Source organism: Accipiter gentilis, unplaced genomic scaffold (genome assembly GCF_929443795.1).
Source record: "Accipiter gentilis unplaced genomic scaffold, bAccGen1.1, whole genome shotgun sequence".
In the NCBI taxonomy this organism is placed as follows: Eukaryota; Metazoa; Chordata; class Aves; order Accipitriformes; family Accipitridae; genus Astur; species Astur gentilis.
This window is the reverse complement of record NW_026060781.1, coordinates 737,918-762,755: the sequence shown is the minus strand read 5'-3', so window position 1 is coordinate 762,755 and position 24,838 is coordinate 737,918. Positions and strand designations below refer to the sequence as shown.

The window sequence follows — 24,838 nt, the reverse complement described above, 5'->3', positions numbered from 1 at the left end:
TTGTTAGAAAGAACAAAATTACCTACATGGAAAACACTCCGGCTTCAAGTTACACACTAACCCAAGGAGATCTACATTCAAGACCAAATAATTCCTCCGGTATCCACTTCTCCTTTCTTCCGACATGTCTTCATGGATATTAAATTCATTTTTTCAAGGATTTCTTTAACCTGCCTCCCCCCACGTGCCCAAAGGAGATGACAGCTTTCTTCCTGAAGCCATTAGAGCCCTCCACGTGCTTATGAACAACACAGATTCAAACAAGAAATCCCAGACCTCATTCCCATCGCGAGTCAGTTAAAAAGCAGCTTCTTCACAGCTTTAAGGTTATGGTGCTAACCTTTCTCTCTCGGCTGGAGAGGTGTCCACTTTAGCAATCTTATGTGATGAAGAGGAATTTTCCGGTGTTCTGGAGCCCGTGTCTCTGGAACTGTCCAAACAGCTTCCATCTGAAGAAGTCCTTTTGCGCTGAAGCCCACCAGCATTTTGACTAGTACCTGGCATGCTTTGCTGAAACAACAACATCAAAATAATGAAGTCTTCAAGTAATTATTAAAGGAAAAAAAAAATATTGCCAGAAGAGCCCAATTTTTAATATACCTTCTTTCTTTTCGGTAAGGTTTCTGCAGGCAAAAAATGGTGGAGGTGCTTTCTCTTCACATGAGCTGCCTCAATCTTCATACCTTCCTTTAGCACATTGAGGTGGTTAGCCTGGCTGTAAACTAACGGGAAATTTAGTGTTGTAGCTCAGTGGGAATGTTTGCATTGGGTATTTGTCAAAGTTGTTGACATGATTTACATTTGCCACAACATTCAAACACAGTGCCACTGGATGTAACGTACAAGACAAGCATCGGTTCGGGTAACAGTGCAAGTCTGAGGAAGTCACCCCACCTGGCCTGAAACTCAGACAAGCGTTTTGATGCCTTTTTTCTGTGCTTGTCTCATATCCCAAAGCATGAGCTAAAAAGAAGGTCCGCTTTTACTGCATTTACTCATGTTGTCTGAGCAACACAACACACAGCTCATGCTGGTACCATGGAGAAATGTTTGTTTGCACTGATGAAGAGTTTAAAGGAGTCCACTGCTTAGAACTTTTTGTCCAAACACACTCGTCACTCCCGAAGAGTAACCCGATTTCCTTAGTTTGTCGTTACGATAGCAAGGCATAAGCCTCACAGCACACGTGCACTTCTGAAAGGCACAAGAGCAGTCAGCTTGGGAAGAAGTAAACAGACTTTGGAACCAAAGACCTGTACTTTCAAATGACTGCTCACCCCCAAGCCCCTTTATTCTAGCATTATCTAACAACGCTTGCGATATGACTTTATTTCTGCATCTATCTGTGATGGGTTAACCCTGGCTGAACACCAGGTGCCCACCAAAGCCGTTCTATCACTCCCCCATCCTCAGCTGGATAGGGGAGAGAAAATATAACAAAAGGCTCGCGGGTCGAGATAAGGACAGGAGAGATCATTCACTATTACCGTCACGGGCAAAACAGACTGAATTTGCAAAACATACTCAATTTATTACAAATCAACCAGAGCAAGGTAATGAGAAGTAAAATGAAATCTCAGAACACCTTCCCACCACCCCTCCGTTCTTCCCGGGCACAACTACCCTCCCGGATTTCACCACCAAGCCCCCCCAGCGGCACAGGGGGACAGGGATGGGGTTTATGGTCATCACACGTTATTTTCTGCCGCTTCACCTCCTCAGGACGAGGGCTGATCACACTCTTCCCCTGCTCCAGCGTGGGGTCCCACCCACGGGAGACAGTCCTCCATGAACTCCTCCAACGTGGGCCATTCCCACGGGCTGCAGTTCTTCACGAACTGCTCCAGCATGGGTCCATTCCACGGTGTGCAGTCCTTCAGGAGCACACTGCTCCAGCACGGGTCCCCCACGGGGTCACAAGTCCTGCCAGAAAGCCTGCTCCGTGGGCTCCTCTCTCCACAGATCCGCAGGTCCTGCCAGGAACCTGCTCCAGCGCGGGGTTCCCACGGGGTCACAGCCTCCTTCGGGAACCCACCTGCTCCGGCGTGGGGTCCTCCACGGGCTACAGGTGGAGATCTGCTCCACCGTGGACCTCCCTGGACTGCAGGGGGACAGCCTGCCTCACCAGGGTCTTCACCACGGGCTGCAGGGGAATCTTCGCTCCGGCGCCTGGAGCATCTCCTCCCCCTCCTTCTTCACTGACCTTGGTGTCCGCAGGCTTGTTTCTCTTACATGTTCTCACTCCTCACTCCGGCGGCAGTTTCTCTCCGTCCCAACTTTTTTTTCCTTCTTAAAAATGTTATCACAGAGGCGTTACCACTATCACTGATTGGCTCGGCCTTGGCCGGCGGCGGGTCTGTCTCAGAGCCGGCTAATATGGGCTCGCTCTCTCTCGACCACAGGGGAAGCTTCCAGCAGTTTCTTACAGAAGCCACCCCTGTAACCCCCCCCCGCCCCCGCTACCAAAACCTTGCCAAACAAAACCAATACACTATCAAAAGGAATAAAGGAAGATGAACACGGAGCTTGACGTGCAAGACTGCATGTCATTACAATGTGACCACTCACTGCCTTTCAAAGTTCTGGGATGGTATCGTACAGAAACTGTTATTTTGGAAACAATACTGTCAGCAGGCATTCACAACTTCTTTTAGAGCCTGATACAGTTAATTCCCACTTCCAAAGTTCAGTAACTGACAACTGCTTTTGACAAGTGTAGCTACACCCAGTAAACGGGCATCTCTCTCCTGGCTTCACATCTGACTGTCCACTTCAGGAATCGCAGTTCCTTTCTGATCGTTCACTATGATCTGCAGAACTGTTATTTCACATATGGGATATGGTACATAGGGCTGTAGTACACACTTCTGTTTCAAGGTGGACTTACATTGCCAAAGTGTCAAAATAGTATGTTTCTAAGGCTAATCTTCTACGTGTCACGCTCTACAGAAATAGCTAATAGCTAATACCAGAAGGAAGCACAATTCACTTTGTGAAGCAACTTGCACTAGAATTAAAAATCGAAACCCTACGAGACTAGAGCAAAATAGAGGCTTACCTGTATCCTTGAATGACTGTATAACGCACGTTAAATCAACGTTAACACTTTCTGCATTCTCCGCTTTCCTAAACACGATTCCAAGAAACCACATTGACACATATCCACTCCTAAAAAGACAGAGTCACAAATCTATCATTTATGCACAGATGCCAGTTATTTGGGTGCTAGCATCTACTCTCAAGAAGGGATTAAGCAAAACAGTTTAGTTGTACGCAGCAGCTAAAGATTGGAGTCAGCCCATACTCAAGTTCTCCGAGAACTCCTCCCTCAAGTTCTCCCTTCTTTAAAAAGATCCTACATGCTCAGAACCTTGCCCGCCAGACCTCCTACCTACAAAACAGTAGGTACGTAACTGAACATCTCTCACAGGTAAGCTGAGGTGAAGGAATATAAACGAGGTACAATACATGGGCCAAACTCTAGTTCAGAAAAGTAATGAAACTCACTGTTTACAAAGTTCTCGGCTGCCAGGGAAAGACTGTGGCTTTACATGTGCAATAGATATAAATTCATTCCTCTCCAAGTTTCCAACCAGCACACGAATTTTAGATTCCACAAGGCCAATCCTGATAAGAACAAGAGACATTTACTCATTTTTGACTGTATCCAGCACAGTAGTTATCTGCCTTCTTATAATACAATGCTAATACCAAAAATGCTAACCAGTCAGTAAGTAAGTAGTAAGTTTCATTCAGCTCAGCAGATACTAGATATTTATATCACACACACTGGAGTTGGAGATGTTTTCAGGGACATTGGAGCTTCAAAGTTTCCAAAGACAGAGGCAGTAAGTAAGTTTTACTTGTACTCTTAACAGGTCAGACACAACACTTCAACATATAACCTATGATGAAAATGTCAACAAGAAGCAGATTCCCAGCACCTCTGGCTGCATTTTGAAGTGCAGCAAAGCTCCTTTTTACCCCAAAGATCAAGGAGAACAACCGTTTAGAAAAGGCTCAAGCACAACTCTTCCATTACACCTGAGTAAAGATGCTATTCTTCTTGCAGACTGATCTGTGAAAAGAGTTTACCCTCTTCCAGCCAAACTGAAAAATATCGTTCCTTTAATAAACAAACGATCCAGTCAACACAGTCTCATCAGAGACTTACCCAAGAAATGTATCATGACCACCAAGGCTATTCTTTTAAATGAAGTACTGGCATTTTACCCTTCTACCTAAAACACTGATACCCTTGAAAGCAGTCAGAACTCTGTACGTTCTTCACAAGTATCTTATGTTGATGAACAACAGAGATGTGCCATCTATTCCCAAATCCATTCAAGAGTTGGTGAACTAAACTTGTTCTTATAGCAAACGGAAGCAAGTTTGTCTTCTGCTTTTCATTTTCCCAGATGCAAAACTAAGCCCCGTTTGCTGCCATTTCTGTCACTGCAAAAACGTCAGCTTTTACTGCAGCCAGAACTTTCCTCATCTTTATTGTGAGATACAATAAGCCTTCTCCACTTAAAACATCTCACATTAAAAACTATTTGGCTCTAAGCCCTCTGCCCAGAACTCCTTGTTGTATACCTAACTGCGACTGACATCAAGCTGTAGCTGACACGATTTTTAAGCGAACACATTAACAAGTTCAGGTAAGAGGTATTACCTACTAGAGCTGTTTTTAAACAGGAGCTAAGGTGTCTTTCAGAGGTAGCTCAAGAATTCAATCATTTGCCTTAGACCGCAAGCCGAACCCTGAAGTATAACCAAGGTGCCCTCAGAACAGGGGTCTGGTACACACAGCTATTTTCCTTGCTTACTTGAGCAAGGCAGGCAAAGCACTCGTTTCTTCAGAAAAAGAACACCACACACATTACAGTACCTTAATTCCTCACCGTTTCCCCTTATTTCAAGACTCACAGTTAGTCACCCCATTCACACAGGTTCAACAAGTTATTACTGGCATGTCTGCCTTGAGACAGTGACAAATACCACGTCAGCAGCAGTCATTTTCTCTAACCACAGTTGAAGGGGTTCTCACATTACCTTTCACAAAGTAGATCAGCACTCCTGCAATTTACCTATCCACTACCAAGCATGCCGAGATGATCATTTCCAGCACTAAACACAAGATGCCTGAGCACACTACTAGATTAAAACGTAGTAAACACTATTTATCACCATTCAGGTACTCTGTGCAGACGGTCAGGTTTCACCCCGATTAAACAGCCTTGTTTCACTTCACTGGAGAAAAGTAGGCTCTGGAACAGGCAGACTACATTACCAGAGCAACTTAGCGTTGAGTGCAATCTAGTCCTAAATTAAATATTGCATCCAGTAAAAAAGCTATGAAACCAAGCCTTCTAAGGCTCTACAACAGTCGTCTTCAAAGTGTCGGAGGGGGATGTACCCCAGGGGGTGCACAAGACAATCCACTGGGTCCGGGAAGAAAAGATTAGAACTTCAGTAATGTGTACGTAACTTGTAAAGAAGTAGATATAGACCGCAACTATGTGTTCAAAAATTACTTGTTTTTTTTTGTTTTGCTCACAGGAGTGCACAAAAGTTTGGAGACCACTGCTCTATAAGTCAGTAAAAGATCAAGCTCTCCAGTGTCCACTACACATCTGATGACATCAAGTAATCCCCATTTACTTCAGTCTCTGCAACAAAGAACATCTTCCTAACTGAAGTAGCCTTGGGTAAGTAGTCTCCTTAGACTCCTAAGGAGTCTGCTTCTCCAGATGGCACAGAGCATACGCATGCTAACCCTCTTTGTTCCTTCTCATCATGACTTAGGTCTTTAGCTTAACTTCTTAAACAGCAAGATAACTTACGCTAACTTCCCTTTACAAGAAAGCTTTTAGTTTTGCTGAGGAACTGTCTACTTACCTCCCTACTGTATTCCATGCCAAGCTGCACAGTCAAATACTTTAGTTTTGTGAACTGTATTAACCAAATGAAGCGCAACACTGAATTGAGCGTCAATGATGTATTGAACCCACACTCAAAGCAAGACTTACCACTCTAAGTGATGCTCTTTAGTAGAGGCACTAGCAGTCAGCACAATATAATGTCTAGAAGAAAAGAAAAAGTAACATTCTAGCTCAGGACTTGATATTCCTTCAAATGAAACCAAAACGGCCTTAAATGTATAGAAAATGACTTCCAGACAAGACACATTATATCCTGCAGGCAGCACAGTATTAACTGAAGAAAAACTGATTACATCCTTCAGAATCGTGTTCTGCTGCATTCTAAGTATCAGAGCTGGTATTTTTGTTAATAAAAACAGTGTCAGTGGCAAAACACAAACAGTTTTTCTATCTTCCCTATACTTATCCTTACCAAAATTCCTATGACTACCTCCAGCTTCTGAAAAACAAACATATCAATGCCATCTTGTATTTCGACTGCAAGCTAAAAGTCACTATGCTAACCAGTACGGCAATCATTTCAAGTTCAGGTAACAGATTTCACACATACTTGTAGTTCTGAAAAAAGTCCAGTGGTTCAAAGAGCTTTGACCAGTCTGATTTTCCTTGGAGAATCTCATTCGTAACTGCAAGACCTACAATTAAGGTTGAAAACCTTACTACCATTTTGTTTTTAAGACTAGCAGAGCGTGATAGAAACTTTACAAGAGAAAGGTTTTGAACAGTAATTGACAGATCAAAAAGCAGGAATTCCCTTGACACAATACACGCCTACTACAACAGTTCATTGTAAAACTGCTCCCTTGTTGCCTGCAACAGGTAGACTTCCCAGAGAACTCTTCTGCCTAAAAGGGCACAACACCGCACGGAATATAACCAAGTCAGGTAATGTGGTTTCATATTGCAAGAATGACACCTTTTAAGCAGTTAATAAGCATGGAAAGAACTTTACCATGTCTGAACTCCTCCACCATTACCGCTCGAGTTGATGTAGATACGTTGTACGTAGAGTTCTGCTGCGGATAGGCTGGGGTGATGATAGGCATTACGTTGTATCGGTCTGATGGGTTCACCTGTGATGTTAAAACAATTGTGCTCAGCACCAGCAGCTTAGCTTAGAAGAAAGGTTCAAGGCTTCAAAATTCCATGTCTACATACCCTGGGGTCCCATACTGGTAAATTAAGATTGCTCTCTTCCTGTTGTTTCAGCAATACAGGTCTTGGCCACTCCCTAAACAAGAAAAGCCAGGCACTGACTCTGCCATGTAATTCAGGGTAGGACTGAATGGTGTTGGTCTAAATCTTATATAAAGAACCACCTCAGAAAGTGTTACTGCTTTACGCAAATCAAAATAGTCATCAATAGCTCTTACCATTCTGAAAAAACCAAGAAGAACTTGTTCACCAGAGTAGAAGACAAAGCGTTTGGATAGAGTTGACACGTTCTCGCTACTAGCACAGCACAGGAAACCCCACCAAGAAATCCCAGCACGTTGGAGTAAATGCCACGTCCTACAATGCAGACATTGTCGTTGCCCTGTAGTCTTCCCGTGCCCAAGCATAGTCCTTCAAATTTACAGCACCACCTTCACAACCTATAGGATACCTAGCACCCTTCAGCCTCCAAGTCAGTTATTTTTGCAGTGCAACGAGGCCAAAACTGTTGGTCCTTACAGCGATGCGAAAAAGAATCGTTACCACACCACTTCCCAAAATACCGCTACTCTGAAATTTGCCTGCACTGCTACAGCTACTGCTTCGCTCCAACTTCCCTTGAGAAGAAGGTTCTGCCATTCTTCTAGCACTTGCTCTAGTCACATGCGCAAACGGTATTTTCTTATTCCTTATCTATCAAGCTTTTATACTTCACTGGGCACTTTTTATCCTTTCTAGTCAGGTTCCTGGTAAGCAATGCAGCACCTTGTCTTGTAGGCACTCCCCTCATCTCCCCACTCCACCCCCATTAAAAAAAACCACAGAATCTACCCCACAGACAGTCCTTGAATCTAAACTAAAACACAGGTTTTGAACTAAAACCTGATATTTAAACAGCTATCCAAAGATGAAGGACTTCTAGTGCCATTGTTTTTTCAGCACGAGGTGCCTCTGGAAAGTTTAAAGATCACAAACAATCACATTACTCACGTTTTGCCCACAGTTTAATTGCACGGAGCGTGAGCCGGAAGGTCTCTTTATTTGGCACTAGGTGCAGGATTTCGTCAGTAACTCTGCAGCCTGTAAGAAAAAACAGTTGAAGTACAGCACTTCCTGGTAACAGGTACGAGTCAGTTCTGTGCTGTACTGGATCAATAGCTTACAGTTTCTCCTGCAAGTCTATGAAAACAAGTTTGCATTACTTGCTTTGTATTACCTTAAAAATCAGAGGTTACACATAACCTTACAGGCACATAACATAACAAATTAGAGGTTACACATTCCGTATCACCTCAGGTAACTGGTACCCTCAACAGCTTTTTCATACTTTAGACTACAGCCAACAATTGTCAATAAGGCCCTTCGACAGGATTCCGAAAGCTAGGTTTCTTTCGACAGCCAGGAACAATTAAACCAGTCAGCGTTAAACAGTGAGCAACTTCGGCTTCAGGTATTTTAAATATCCTTTTTTTTTTAATGAACTGCCACACAATCTTCTCTATCAAGTGCTCTACCTATTCACCTGAAGCAGTTTCTGTGGCAAACTGGAACACCACACCCCCCCCAATCGAAGAAACATGAAACACAGGTCTATCTAAACACACAACTTGAAACAGCTGAATTTAAGCCCACTCGCCACCTCCTCAGATCTCAAGTATACAGGGGATCAGTTTCTGCATCCTGTACAGAAACTTGGGGTGTGTAACGTGCATTCCATACCAACTTTAGTAACATTTTCTTGTTAAAGATGTGCAAATATGCTTACCATTTAAGCTCCGTATACATCTTATATCCAGGCTTCTGAGACACGAGTTGTCTCTGAGATCAAGATTATCAGCAACAATTGGCACAGACAGTCTTGCAAAGACGAGATCAATCTTAAGAGGGAAAAAGTGCCAACCGTTAGAATGCCCCGCAGTTTGCAAACAGCACACTGGTGGGGGACAGTTACTCAAGTCTAAAAAGAGTGGTTAACATCTGTATTTAGAATTATGTGACTATAGATACATCTCCCAAGAGATTTACTTGCCAGAAGATTCAATACAATTTCTAGAAGTTCCCAATTTTATTTACAAAGCCTTCACTGCATCACCCCTTTCTTTTTAAGCTAGGGAAAGGAAGAGGGCATTTTAAGTTGGAAAAGATTACTCTAGACTTAGAGTTTCAATTAAAAGGGAACTTAAAATTATTCACAGAATTAAGACTTAAGTTCAGTCACCTCAACTATACTTCAGCAAAGGAGAGAGCATTTCCTTTATGCAGTAAGCCCTTTTGATCCTGAAGTATCTGCTTTTTAGTACAGTCTGAGGCAAGAAGATTATCCTGTGAAAGTCTGTACCAGATGAAGGCCACAAAAAGGTCACTGAATAAATCTCTTTGTGATAGTGATACCAAGCAGTAACTTGCTTTAGGGACTACAGCAGGCAGGTCTTGATTCATTGTATAGGATGTATTCAAGATAGCTGGATTCCTGCAGCTGACAGACCCAGGCGGGAGTCAAATGAGTACTTTCACTTTCCATGTTCCAGATTGTTTGTCCCATGACCACTTCATTTTGGATGTGCAGCAAAACATTTAGTCTGCTCACACGATTCGTACAGTGAACTACACTGTACACATCCCTCTGTAGATACCTAGCTTGGCAGAGCTAAGAAGACTGAGCAAGGACACCGCCTCTGCTCCCACTCTGCATGATCCTAGGGATAAATGCTATTCAAGCAGGCTACCCTGGTCTACAGCACAGGCCTAGAAAAAGATGTCCCTGATGCTCCCATGCCTGCTAGGCTCCCTAGGGGCTTATTTTCCTATAAACTCCCATTCTACTGCAATGTCTTCTCCTGGGATACTTTGCGGTCCAAAATAGCACAGTCACAGCTCCCTGGAAAAGTTATCCTATTCCAAAGCAAGAAAAAATTTACTCACTTAAAAAAACCCCAAAAATGCTTACCTCAACGCCATCAAACTCAAACTTGACAACTGGTACATATGCGTCTTCAACTGCCTGGAAAGGAGAGGATAACTGTGTAAGAAAACATGGTTTGCTACTTTAATGTTTCTCCTGAACTACGATCAAATGCAGAATTTACACTGCTAACTACTCAGTATAAAGACTGAGTTGCTTCCAAACCAGAAGAATTGTTCATAAGCTGCAAGCGGTATAGCACTAAGACGGTATAATACTAGCTTTAACAAGTTATTTAGCCAAGAGATCCGGAGGCTGATCACGTATTGTAATGAACAAACAGTGCACAATGAGCCATCAGTATCAGAGGTTGTAAGGTACTTACCTTGGTGGTGAGGAAGAAAAGCAAGAGATTTCTGTAGCTATCTTACTCCTGGTTAACATCCAGAGAAATCGAGAACATTCTGTCCGCGTTTGCAGCGCGCACTAGCCTCCTGTATTTTTATTTTCTACCATGCCTGAGATGCTATCAGCTACCTTATGGGACAGTTTTCAATTTTGTAGCCCACTCGTCAGAACTGTGCCACAGCCCACTGACCCTGTCTTCGGTCACCTAAACAAAGGCTCATTAGCTATGCACATGAAGTCTTTCAAAATGTCTGCACAAGGAAGACCAGCCTGAGAGAAACGCTTCTCAGGAGTTCGGTTCTATATGCAAAGTACACAGCATATGCACCGGAGGGTCATTTTACAAGGCAGTTTTGTACATTCACAGCACAGCTCCTATTGACTTTATGCAAAGCTGACTGTGCATCTCTTCTACAAAGTCTCGGGCTGAGTAGCCAGAGAAGAACAGGACCAGAGAAGAATGAATTCGAGGTCCTAAAGTACACCCAAGGAACACCATGGCAAAGGTACTGACAGAAACCTTTCCACATCACATTCAACTTCCTTAGCTCTCAGGCTGCCCCTTCCTCTACCTGCATGCAGTTACTTTCTTGCCAAGCCCCTTACTACAGCTAGGATGAAAGCAAGGCTCCTAGGCACAACCTTGCTTTTTGATACTATAGCCCACTCATTCCCAAACCATGGGTAGGGGAGAAGTGAACCACAGAGATTCGGATCGGACATACAGTCACTGGGGAAGGGAACCAAAAGCTTGACTTCCACACTTTCATGCTGCGTAGACAGTATTTTAGAAGGGGCTCAGAAACAAGGCCCTTTTTCATTTTGGTTTGCAAGACAATCACTACCAATAGGAGTCTTTAACAGGAATATTCTTATTGTCAGAGTTGCACAATCTATGAAGGAGAGAGCTTGCTTACTCTTAGGTTTTTTATTTCCTCCTGACGTTTCAGTTTTTCAAAGAACGACTGAAAGAAATCTGATCTTTCTACACGTCTAGGAGCAACACAAGCCACGTCTATGTCAGCACCTGCAAAGAGATGCCATTTGTTCTGTTACTGTTGGAAGACACTTTCAAACATTACAACTATGACCAGACACCAAAAGTTTACCTTTAGTGTGTACTCCAAGCCTGTAAGAACCAAATGTAAATATTTTGCCACCAACATTTGCTACTACTGAAGGGGGAAGATTCTGTGGGTAGAAGAGAAAGAGTTTTCTGGAGAACAGAAGATACACGTTGACCTACGTGCAAGTTTAACTAGCATAGAAGTTACTTAGAAAGACTACAACAGCCTCCATAAACAATGTCTTCTCCCTCCCATACTGAGCTGTTAGTCTAATAGACTGATTCTGTTTTTCTGAAGGGAGTGCTGGCAACTCACAAACAACAACAACAACAAAAAAGGTGAGTACTGTAGCAGTCGCTTCATCAGTTTAAACAAAGACCTATTATCAGTCTTCCCTGCAGCAGACCCACATAAATGAACACCATCTAAGAGCCATACCAAAGGCAAGTCTAGAGTAATAATTTCAAACTAGATTGAGTGCTGTAGGCTGTCTGGGGCAAGTTTACTGCCCTGTTACCATCTGTCTCCCCCCACAATGTCTTGTTTCAGCTTTGTTAACCGCTACAAGTCAACTGACAGAGCCACTTCACAAACTTATTCAGTGCCCCAAGGACTTGAAGGTCTTCATCTAAAGGATCTTTTATACATTATTTCAATGGCTTTTACTACAGATCTCCTTGATACTTAAGAAGGAAGTTAAATGTTGAACTTTAGCATAAATCCTAGTAGTATCGCCTTTGAAAGAAACTAAAAGGCTTCAGCTGTTTTGATAAGAACCTATCAAAAAACCTTACCTGGCTCTCACCAAGTTCTGAAATCCATTCTTTGACCAAGTTATTCAGTCTGCCAAGAACGACCAGCCTGTAAAGAAAACTCATGTTAAGTTTGCCCTAAAAAAACCCCAGGACATTAACAAATTTTACAGTCTTGTTATACCTGTGATTCAGTTCTTCCTCCTCTTCAAATACCCCCAATGCTTTCATCGCTTCAAGCAGCTTCTGAGTATGAATGGAATCTCTATCCGTAGGAGGAGCCAAGCTAATTGCAGAAGTCATTCCATAGTGCCTTGGAGGCTGGTTCTGCAGCCTAGGAGTACTGGGGGAGAAAATAAAATACCGAAGACTCCACAAAAGAGAAAAACAAAACCCAACAAAACAACAACCACCACCTTACTGCAAAACACCCTTCCACTTACAGGTTTCCAAATCAGCTTCTGCCCTTTTGCCCAGCATTAATATAAATGAGGGAAAAAAGATCCTGCTTATGGTTTTTAGATAACTTGACCTAACTTAGAAGCAACTTCTTTAAAAAACACTTGTGGATATAAGAAAAGATCCAAGTTGCTGCTATCTGAAGACAGCTTATTTGCATTGCGCTAGACAGTTGGAACTGATCGCCAGGAAATGAAAAGGTTTGAAATCCACTAAGGGCGACACTATGTACAGCACAAGTTTTTTTGGACCCATTTCAGTTTCACAGCACTTTTGACTTAAGGTTATTCCCATCAGCTTCCCAATCACATTAAACAAGACAATTTAACACTGGCTTCTTTTAGTTCAATGTATTGGCTGTGCTTCTACTGATTCTGAAAGGACATTAGAGTTGATTGCAGAGCAGGGACAAAGTGGTCTGTTAAACAGAGTTGTTGCAGTAAATTCAGCATTGTTTCAGTAAATTCAGCAGGTTTTGTCTATGGAAGAGGATGAAGGAAAACATCAACCAATCTGCAGCTAATGTTGCTAGCAGAGCCTTGTGCTCTTAACACAGCGTTCCACTTTTATAGCTCAGAGGCTTAGCTCTACATACATCTGGTTTAATCTAAATCCAAGAGATGTACATCAGCACGCAGAGCAGCACAAGTTAAGCTCTGCTTGTAGAAGGTGCTCAAATCTGCTTTCGCTAGCTCACTGCCCAGTCAGGCAGAGCATTACCAGCTGAAACCAGGAGAGAGAAAGGAGGGGCACCGGAGGTAAGAACTGTACTTAATGGATCAAGGGTCTCTACAGAAACACTAGTAGCAAAAGGGGGACACCCATTAAAAAGGTCTCTACAACTCATCATGCTTGTCAAAGAGTCCATATCCAGACCCTAAGGCTACAGGGATTAATGATGGCATTATTCAAACCGGCTATTTTCCTACTTCACAAATGGACGGCTTCAAACCTTAGCTGGGTTAGTCAAGAGACGCTTAGAACTATTTAAGGTATCTGACCCACTTTGGCTGGAATGGGATGAGGAAATGCTCAAAGGACAGCCTCAACACTTGATTTTAAAAAGATAGCTTATTACAACTCATGATTTCTAATTGTTGCCTTTACTCTGCCACTGAGGGAAGATGGATTTCTCTCTCGCAGAGTAGCTTTGTCCAACTACAGACGTAGCTTTTAGTCACCTAGTGGGCTCCCCCACCCCCCTTCTCTATGAGCTCATTTTTCAAACTTTTTTTTCTAGGCGTTTTCCAAAAAGCTGGCGGGGGTGGGGGGGTGGTATTAGGACTGTAGTCCTATGAACTACTCTCCCCAGTCAGAACGGCTGTTTACTTTCAAGTGTAACTAGGCCCTGACCTAATTTGCCTTGTCTTCTTTATAGGCATGTCAACTTCCACTTCATAAGTCAAAATATTCCTAATGAGTATTTTCCTTCTTATGATACCATTTTCATAACAAATACAGAAGGAAAGCCAATGAAGCGGGAGTGTGGTGGCAAGCACTTCTTGTTCTCAACTGAAGCCTTTTTCTCCCTGCTCTCTGTTCATTTGAGACTACACTCATTTCTTGACCCTCCTACTTGCCTTCCACATCCTCACCCCCAACACTTCCCTCAGTATTGCTCGGCTATACTTTTGTCTGTTGTTTCAGTTGTAGCGTTAGTATAAGATTTCTAACCATTATTTACCAAATCTCACTTTTACAGTCACCTAGCAGCAAACCACAGCTGGTACAAAGTATTAAAACCACCCAAATATTTCGACGTGCCATACAGAACGTATGGAAATGTGCTATCAGAGGTGTCCGAGGGGCAGGGGGAGCACCGGGGGGCGCCCCGAGCCCCGGAGCAGACTCGCTGGCAGGACTCGATAGGCGCGCGACTGACTGAATAGACGCTGGCCGGCCGGCCCCTTTGCCCTCCGGGCTGCGTTTGCGCTCCCTCTGCACGGGGCGAGGGGCTGTGAGGGAGCCCAGGGGAGGAGGAGGAGGTGAGGCGCTGGGGGGGGTCGGGCCGTGCCCCCCCTGTTCCTGCTGGGCTCCAGCTGTTGCAAATGTTCTGGTAAAGAAATCAACATTTAATCACATAGAAGAGTTAGGTTTGATTAAGAAGTAAAATTGTGAAGCGTAACGTATAGGATTGTTAAGTTTGAAACGTAGCCATAGAAACTTTAGGAGCTGTGTTATGCGTGACGCTAGGAACCGTAATATTGTTAAAGTCTGAAACAGCTAACCCTAGAAACCTCACCAGGAAGTTACTGGTTTTCCTACGTTCTGTTTCAGGAAACTAAGGAAACCGTCGTGGACACCAGTTTGCTGCTTGGAAACCCCCTTACCCTTCCCATCTCGATTTGAGTATCGACGATGCCAGTCAGCAGAGCCAAGTGTCACTGACCAATGATTGTTTTAAAATAAGAATATTGATAAGGTTATATAATCACAGGACCGATCGTTACAACAGTTAAATTTAAGAACGAGCATAGTATGCGTTTTTACGGAAGGAGCTTAGGTAACAATGACCTGACGGAAAAAGCCTGTAAAAACTGATGGATTTTGATATTAAGTGGGACACGCCTTTGGAGGAGCGATCCCCCGTGTCCCCAGCGCTGCGATAAACAAAGTGCCTGCTTCTTAACTTCACGTTGGCGTTAAGGAGTTTTATTCTGGATTTCGGTAACGGTTTTGGCGACCCAGATGGGACCTTGCGAGTGAGACTGGACGAGATGGCGTGTCGATTGAGCTCCGGCCGGCACCGAGGTATTCTCGGGGAGAACCGTCACCCTCGACACGCAAAGCTCCTCGCAGCGTTCCCTGGAAAAAAGGTAAGGCGCTGCTTCTTTGGAATTTGTTTGGAAAGCCTGCCCGTGAGGCGCGGCGAAAGCTTCCCAGGGTTGGGGCTTGGAGGGTAGCCGTCTGCAGTGGAAGCCTAGGCGTCTGCCCGTAAGTCATAAGCGAAAGCTATTGCTGGGTTGGACTTTGTGTATTATTTGGGACAGCTGTCGTTTGCATTTGTTTGGTATTTGGTATTTGAATGTATATAAGTATAATGGCATTAGCAAAATTGTTTAAGAATAAGAGTGCAGGAAATAGAACTGCTGATGAAAAGTTACCAGAAACATCACCGCTGGGATGTTTATTGGCACGTTGGGGTGAACTGCAGGAAAAATGGTAAACAAACAGAACTTTGAGTTACAATACTATATTGCAATTACTGTTGTTTTGTAGGAGAGAGAGTAAATGGAATAAAGTGCCATATGTAGATTTGTTCTTTTTAAGTGAACGTATCGGACGGGGACCGGAGGGGAGTCTCCCAGCAGAACCTCTGGTTACAGCTAAACTGGGAGAACAGAAAATTGAATTTGAGTTGACACTAGAGTCACCTTTTCAGTTTTAAATACCTCAGAGGGAGAGTTAAGTTTTGAAGAAATTGGTGGTGTTGGTGCAACAAGCGAACGAGAAACTAGACCCTTCTTTAAATCTTTAACAATGAAATTAGGAAAGCAATGGGTCACTCGGCAGTTTTTGTATGTGCCAAATTCTCCTAAACTCCTGTTAAGGAGAGGTCTATTTGAGAACTTAGAGGCAGAAATTAAATTTAAAAATGGAGAGCTTAAAATTTTAATTCCAGAAACTAAACGTATCGAAGCAGCGGCTTTGTTGTTAACAGGATGTTTACCGAAAGCAGAAGATTATACCGGTCCAAGTGTAATGCTGTCATTCCAATCGTCTGGACTGGGAAGTTCCTGGTAAATCCAAAAAGCAGAACCTGTGAGAGTTGATTTAAAGCCAGGATCGAATCCGGTAAGAATGAAACAATACCCCCTAAAACCGGAAAGTCGGAAAGAGTTAGTAATGGTAATACAAAAATTTTTAAGATACAAATTGTTAATAGAATGTGAATCCAGATATAACACCCCGATCTTGCCTTTTAAAAGGCTGATGAAAAAGATGATAGATTAGTTCAAGACCTCCTCAGAGCAATAAATCAAATAGTACAAGGTATTCATCCGGTCGTAGCAAATCCTTATACTTTGTTAACAACCCTAACGGAGAAATGAGAATGGTTCACAGTGTTGGACCGAAAAGATGCCTTTTTCTGTATTCCCTTGGATCCCAATAGTCACGAGGTTTTTGCTTTGGAATGGGAAAATCCTGAGACTGGGAGAAAAACACGATATACGTGGACAGTCTTGCCTCAAGGCTTTAAGAATAGTCTTACCATTTTTGGAAATCAATTGGCACGAGAATTAGAGATTTGGAAGAAAGAAAATAATCAAGAAATCTTGCTGAAATATATGGACGATCTGTTAATGGTAGCTGAGACGGAAGAACAACGCACAAAGTCAACTCTTAACTTTTTGAACTTTTTGGGAATCAGTAGATATCGAGTGTCAAAAGAAAAAAACCCAAATAACCCAGAAAGAAGAAACTTGAATTTGAGTTTTAAAATCCTAAAAGGACAGAGACAGTTGGGAACTGAGAGAAAAGAGGCAATGTGTCGTCTCCCCGAACCTAAGACTAAAAAAATGAATGACAAGGATTTCCGGGAATGGTCGAGTGGTGTCACCTGTAGATTATAAATTGTGGCTTGCTGGCCTGACCTTTATAGGAGCAGCTCAAAACCTCAAACGACGGATTGGACCGATGCCGAGAAAGCTACCTTCCAAGAATTGAAACAGGCTGTAATAGGGGTGCCAGCCCTAGCGTCTGCCAGATCTCACAAGAGACACTTGAACTTTCTGCTCGTGAAAGAAGAGGTAGAGCTCTGGGTATCCTGGCCCAATATTTAGGGCCAAGTGGGCGAGCTGTGGCCTACTTCTCGAAGCGATTGGATAACGTGAGTCTGGGATGCTCTGGTCGTCCGAGAGCCGTCGCTGCAACTGTGCTACTGATCCAGGAAGCTCGTAAGTTCGCCTGAGGAGAAAGGATTACTGTACGTTTCCCATATGATAACTGTTGTGCTAAAACGGAAAGGGGGGCACTGGTTATCCTCTAGCAGAATGCTGAAATACCAAGTGGTGTTGTTGCTGGAACAAGATGATGTTTACCTAAAAACTACTACCGCCGTTAACCCTGTTGCGTTTTCAACAACTGACCGAGTTAAAGGAGAACTGGAACGTGACTGCTTGCAGGCAATCGAAAGAGTACTCCAGCTGACTGGATCTCTGAGATGTGCCACTAGAAGAAACAGATTGGGAACTATATGCTGACGGAAGCGGTTCCATCTGTGAAGGAAAACGTTTTATCGAGATAGACAATAACTACTGAGGAGGTACTTGCGTTGCCAACTTTGCCTTCGATGATCTCTGCCCAAAAGGCTGAATTGATAGCTCTTACTTGAGCTCTGGAACTAAGTCAAGGAAAGCGAGTCAACACTTGGACAGACTCAAAGTATGCTTTTGGAGTGGTACGTGCGCATGGAGCGATACGGGGAGAAAGAGGACTGTTATCTGCACCAGGAACCGCCGTTCAGCACGCAGAACAAATACTGAAATTGTTAGAAAGCATTCAAAAACCAACAGCAGTCACGATGATGCACTGTAAAGCACATCCGTTAGGTAAGACCGGTCCTAACGCAGGTAACCGACTGGCTGATAAAGCTGCTGAAGAGGCTGCAGAAAAAGGCATCCTAGCACTAGTTCCAGAGAAAGGTATAAAATTGCCTAAAGAAACTCCAAATTATAATGAAAAAGATGAAGAATTAATTATTAGATTGCAGGCTAACAAAATGAAACAGGATAGGCTGTAACACTGACAGGTCGAATAATAGTCCCACCCACAATAATAAGAGAAAATGCCCCATTGAACATCACAAAGTATACTGGGAAACAGAAAGCGAAATATGACAAAGATTGTTTAAACAATTATAAGTGGATGTGAAATGTATATGTAAAATTATCCCCGAACCAGTAATAAGATCATCTTTGGGATTATTAAATAAGGAAATTTTTTAGAAGAATATTAGCAAATTGATTTTATAGAATTGCCTTGAAAATAAGGATATGTCCTAGTTTTAGTTGATATCTTTACTGGGTGGCCCAAGGCTTTCCCTTGTCGCACCAACAAAGCAAGGGAAGTAGTCAAAGTCTTGCTCAAAGAGATAATACCAAAATATGGGGTGCCTGTAAGAATGTCATCTGACAATGGCCCTCATTTTATAGCAAAGATTATGAGACAAGTTGAGCCAAGTATTATCTATGGATTGAGACTATCACACCCCACATAGACCACAAGCAAGTGTGTGGGCAGAGAGAGAGAGAGAGAGAATGAACTATATCCTTAAGCAACTGTCGAGTAAAATTTGTCAGGAAACCTCACTCCTCACATGGGTTAAAGCGTTACCCGTGGCTCTATTAAGAATCGGAGTATAGCCAGAAGAGAAAGAAAAGCCAAGTCTTTAGGAAATGTTGTATGAAAGACCATATCAAGAGTCCTGTGTTCTGAGTATCTTGAGTGCCTTTGGAGATATGTTTTTAAAAGGTGTTATGATTTCTTTAAGCAATTCTTTTCAAGAACTTTGTCAGTATGTCTCCACAGCTGGACCCTTAGAACTGGACGTAGCAGCGCATCCCTTCCGACCAGGAGACTGAATATATATAAAATCACCGAGAAGTGGAAAGGACCGTATCGAGTCATTTTAACAACACTTGTAGCAGTAAAGGTCTGGGAGAAGAACCTTGGCTTCATTATTCGAGAATAAAGAAAGCACCCAACAAGAAACTGGAAGTCTAAAGAAACTGTCCCTTTAAAACGGAAAATCTATAAGTAAGTTTCACGTTATCTATTTGGGAAAACAGTTGTGTAAAGTTTATAATGTTGGGGTTGCTATTAGGAATATTGTCGAGGGCAATAATCTTTTTGTGTGTTTAGAGGGTGTATGTGGGTTTTTTTGAGGGGTTCTAAACATGAGATAAACAAAATGAAACAATTATTGTTTGAGCTATTCATCTTGATATTAACCGGTTTTGTAATTTGAATTAAAAAAAATAATCTAGTTTTGTAACTGATTCAAAGTTTTGTAAAGACACAGAATTTAACCTCGGTAACAGCCTGCCTTTCCGATTCCAAAGTCAGATGAAAATCTAGTTCCGTGGAGAATACTGACATTGAATTTAACCAAAACTTGAGAAAAGAGGTAGAACAACGAGAATCATTTTAGCAGATTCAATTGGATGGATTTAAAAGGCAATTATTTTTTTAAAATTTGAAAGAAGGAATTATAGCGTTGTGAATTATAACGTTACCAAACCATCCACCTCACGGACAAAAGAATTAATTTACTCGCCCTTCGGGAGAAACTTGTACAAGCACCCCTCGGGGCTGTCAGCTGCCAAAACCGTAGAGACAAGTGCAAAAAGGAACTTGGGATCATGTTTAAAACGATGTTTAGAACTTACTGGAGTTCCAGGATCCTTGTTAGAGCCACCCAGAGTCGGGACCATCTGTGGAAATTTAGACCGGTTTAGACAACCAGAGAAACATCACACATCCTAAACAGAGCTGTATGAAAGTTTGTACTTGCAGCTAGCTCCTCTGACCCCAAACTCCCAAGACCTTCTCTAGTAGCTAAAGCTCCAAGATGGGGGTGTATTTGTAGAAAGGATAATAATACTTCACATGATCTTTGGTCCCCTCTTAATAACGGGAAAAATTTAGCTTGGAGTTGACAGCATTAAAGGACAGGTGAAAAGTTCAGGCTTAACTGCTTGGGTGACTAGTGATGCTATATGACCCACTCACCTCTTCATGAAGGAGAAAAGCAAATCGTGGTCTTGAGACTTAATAACTCTATCCTCTCTCTGGAAGAAATCTCCCTTGTGGCCTCGCTCGCGGGTGGACCTGGGGAAATCGAAAAGATGATACCTGGCAATCGCCAAGTCTTAGAACTAAAATAAGATGGGTATTAAAATCTGTATTTTGACCCCAGTTAACACCTCTTCCACATCAGATGACTCTTGACATCTGTCACTCAGTCAAGGCAGTGCCTGCTGCTTCACTTCACCTTGGTGGTGAGGGGTTTGGTTCCGGGTTTCGGTACCACAGCTGCGGGCCGGGGCTGGAGGAGCCGCAGGTGCGGGCAGTGAGAGGCTGATGGCGACGCCCCCTCCCTGGCAAGGGGAGGGGCTGCCGGGGGAGGGGCCGCCGGGAGCCCAGGCAGGAGCGGAGCTGAGCGGTGACCGGGCTGCGGCTGGCCCGAGGGAGAAGGTGAGCGGGGCCGGGCGCCCCTCGGAGCGCGAACGTCGGAGGCGGGGGTGGCCCGGGGGAGGTGGGGGCCGCCTGTGCCGAGGCCGGGGGGGAGCCCTGGGGGCTCACAGGGCGGCTGAGAGAACGTGCGCGCGGGGGTGGGGGGCGGGGCGCTGACAGGGCGGCTGAGAGAACGTGCGCGCGGGGTGGGGGCTCACCGGGCCCCGTGGCGGGGCTGCGCAGTCGGCCGGCGGGTCCCGGGGAAAGCCCCGAGGAGGACGGCGGGGTCCGTGTTGCACGCACGGAGCGGCAGCGGGGCCGCGCCGTGCCGGAGCTACCCGGAGCGGCGCTGGGGGCTCGGCGGGAACTGCTGCTGCGCCGGCGTGGGGAGGGGGGGGGGAACGGAAGCGGCGTCCCCTCGGCGTCAGGCAGCAGGGCAGGCTGCCTCCCGGGGCATGCCGGGAGCTGTAGTTTTCGCGGACTCGGCGGCCGGGCAGCAGCGTGGCTCTCGGGCGCGGCGTAGTCCTCGCGGCCCCCGGAGTCCGACCAGGTCAGACTCGGGAGCGTTGCCGGTTTCGCGTGGTTTTCCGCGGGCTTCCCGCTGCGCCCGCTCCCCGACCAGCCGTGCGGACGCGCCTCCCGGGCGCATGCGCTGTGCTTCGCGTTGGGGCAGCCCGGCGTTCGCTCGCCGGCGCAGGCGCCGTCCCCGTCCCCGGAGGTTTGTGATCTTGGGAAGCCCATGTCCTGGATAGCTGGGGTTGTGGCTTGCAAGCTTGTGGGTTGTGGCTTGCAAGCCTGTGACTCCCACCAAGTTCCCAACAAATTCAAACGTAGAAATTGTGCATCAGCCCTCCTCGCCCCCTCCGAGCTGGTCTGTTCTCTGTGGTCACCATTAGTAGCCTCGGTTTCCCACCTGTGGTTCTCCACAAACCCAGAGCCTCGCAGCTCCATGCTGAAGGGAGTGGGGAGCTACACACGGAGAAGGCAGAGGCCCGAGTTTGTCTTTTGGGGATGAGAAGTGGGGAGGAACTGCCATAAATGGGATGTATCCCTGCTTGAGACATGGCTGTTTCAGCTGTGCACATGGAAAATCTTCAGATATGTTGCATCTACTCCTCCTTTCCATTGACCCCGGGAGAACTGGCCTCCTGTGTCCCCCAAGTTTATTTACTTCCTGCTGCAGTGAAGTGGCTATTTTTCTTCTTTTCTCTGAGGATTTTGTGGATCTGGGCGTGGGAAGGAGTGCCTTAATGCTGGCTTTCTCAGCCTACTTCTGGGAAGCCAGGCATATCTGCAGATTAGAGCCGGGGGAGTGGCCCAGACGCCTTTTATTCCTCGGAGGGCAGTGGATTTGGGGAGTTAGAGCAAGGCATGCCTGGATGTTGGTCTCCCTGAGGGGGAGGGGGTTTACAGCCAGATGACTGAAGAGCCTCCCCCAATCACTCCTGGGGAAAGGGTTGGGGGGTGGCTTTTAATGTACCCACGGTATCGATGTGGCAGGTGAGCATACACCCCCCTCTTGGCTGGGGGATCTTATGTGGACGCCTGCTGAGCCAGGGCTGGAAGCCCCTCTGCACACCCTGGAGGAGCTGGGTGCAGACTGGGGACGTGAGGGCGGTCGTGACATGGACACAGAGCGGCAGAGAGTCCTGCTCTTTCAGCAGTTAACGGTGCTACCGCGTGGTCAAAATCTCAAGTGCACCCTGATTCAAAGAGATTAACTCAATAGTTTGATTAACTATTAAGTAGGTATTCTTTATTGACAGCGCTGGTTGCACGGGGGATCGCTCCACCTATCGTGCACACCGTTGCCCAATTTACCAGAAATTTATACAATGTAAATATACATATTCATGAGGTTATTCAATACAAAAACATACATATGCATAAGTGAGGCGGAGTAATTAAAAAGGCGTGTGTCAGCAATTCTACAATGTATATGTCATCATTGCGCATGCTCAGATTTGTCTCTGGTGGTCGTTTACTTCTTCAGGGGTTCTATCTTCTTCTTCCTCTTCTGTCCTTTAGATGAACTTTAGTCATTCACGCATGCTCTCTTCTTACTAGGCAATTATAACAGTTTTATGGTTGCTTCTCCTACACCTTATCTTAGACCTATATTTCAGTTCTTATTATCACTTCCTTGGTTGACGCATCTGTCCTTGACGAGTATCGGTCCCTGACAAGCTTAATCCCTGACAGACACCAGTCCTTGGTAAGCAGTGTTACAAGAATCATATGGTTATGAGAACAAAGGCAGGAGTTCGTACCTTTGCTAGCCCTATCTATTCAAGCAAGGCCTCTACTTGTGTCTTCTCGACAAGATTTTGTGATTGTTCATGGTTCCTTCTTACAAACACCAGTCTTTGTCTCATATGTAAAGTTATAGAGAGACAATCATTGAGCAATTAGTAGTTCATTCTCTATATCAACCCGTCCAACCGTGCATTCTCTTTCCTGGGGTTTGTTTATGGGACAAATAAACTGCCCAGCACTAGATGAGAAGGTTGTCTGCACTCCACCTCAAATCAGGTGCGTCACCTCTCTGTCGGGAAAGAAGTATGGGGGTGGGCATAAAAGGAACAGTAACTCCAACGTCGGGACTCTTTTTGGCTCTGGGCACAGAGCAGGTAACCACAGCGATACAGAGAGGGAAGGAGGTGCTGATGGGTTTGTACCTTGGACTTAAACTGTAGAGGATGATCTGTTCAGGACATCCATGTCATAGAGTAGCTGTTGCATGATTTATACTTGTAATCCGGTTCCTACTTGATAGCCTTAACTTTGTGTGGATTGTGTGTTGAACTTTGCAGTAGTTTGTTTTTACATTTCCTTAAGGTCTAGGCAAAGGTTTAGAAAGTTAGCAGACTTAAGGATAAGTATTTTTTACTTTGTCCTGCCACGTTGCCATTTGAAACCTGTTCTGAGTGTTGGTGGTATTCAAGAAATTGCTGAGATTTCGAGGGTGAATCTGTATCTTTAGGTGTACTGAGCAGAAAAGTACAATGGATCTTTTTAGTTGCCAGATAGCTTTCTTTATCCAGGCGGTCAATTTGTCAAGATCAGGCTGCAGTGTCCAGGGGGCCGGGGCGGGAAGGTTGGTGTTCAGACTTCTCATTCCTATCAGCGGTGACTCCGCCTGCACCACTAAGTGGTGCTGTGTACATACGCTTAATTAAATCGGGAGCTGCCTGTGCCTGCCTGCTTGTGCAGTTCGGAGCGGTCCTTTTAGAGAAGATGTTCTTTTGGCTGCATTTGTTCTCCTGTGATACAAAAACTTGACAGCGATTGGGGGCAACTACTACTTTAGGAGGATTTCTATAAAGTAAGAAATTGCTGGTTTTATTTTGTCATGGTGGGCACAAAATTAACTGATTCAGAATCACGTCCACTGCAGCTTATGCTTCCGTAACACACCACTCAACTGATTTCTATGCATAAATGTCTTCGGAGAGGAATCACAGGTGCCTGCTGTGACTATAGGGACAAGCCGTATGGGCTCACAGGAACAGAACATGCTTTGCCTTCCCATCACCAGAAGAAAGAGAGAAAGAAAGAAAGAGGTGAAGAAGGGTGCTCAGGAGCAAGAGGCTGCAAGGAAGTTGCTGTACGTGATCCTTTTGCCTTGCTTTATCTGACAGAAAAGCTGCCTTCTGCTAGTTGGGTCTTGGCTTGAAAGACAAGGGGGAAGAAGAGACTCCCGCCCCTCTCCCAGGGAGTGTGCTACTTTTGACTGGCTTGTTCTGACTATGTGATCTGCAATTACAATATTGAGATTGCATGGTGACAGTCTATACCACTGACTCCCTGAGTGGTTTTTCATTTCTGTCCCCGCTTCCTTCTCCAGCTTTTTTCAATATATCAATTTAAAAAAAAAAAGGAAAAAAAATCTTTTTAACCTTACCTGAACATCATCTGTTGGCTTTGGCCCCAAACACTTTATTTCCTAGAAATAAGTTGAGTCTTTTCATC

At 44.5% G+C, this 24,838-nt stretch overlaps 1 protein-coding gene and 1 long non-coding RNA gene across 2 annotated transcripts; both read right to left on the bottom strand.

Moving 5' to 3' along the window:
* Positions 1–384: 384 nt before the first annotated feature.
* On the bottom strand, positions 385–12,538 carry LOC126036665 (poly(A) polymerase gamma-like; the record flags this gene model as incomplete). The annotated part of the gene is made up of 16 exons (XM_049796692.1): positions 385–510; positions 601–722; positions 3,059–3,168; positions 3,508–3,627; positions 6,033–6,086; positions 6,496–6,580; positions 6,898–7,018; positions 7,104–7,176; positions 7,319–7,457; positions 8,091–8,180; positions 8,866–8,977; positions 10,048–10,101; positions 11,328–11,437; positions 11,520–11,601; positions 12,272–12,338; positions 12,414–12,538. Coding segments are annotated over 16 exons (1,590 nt in total), but the record flags the coding sequence as incomplete, so codon positions are not given.
* Positions 12,539–16,134: 3,596 nt separating this feature from the next.
* LOC126036667 (uncharacterized) lies at positions 16,135–20,615 on the bottom strand. Its single transcript, XR_007505214.1, has 3 exons — positions 20,423–20,615; positions 20,080–20,124; positions 16,135–16,504 (listed from the first exon to the last, which is right to left on the bottom strand). It is a non-coding gene; the product is annotated as an uncharacterized LOC126036667 (long non-coding RNA).
* Positions 20,616–24,838: the final 4,223 nt, after the last annotated feature.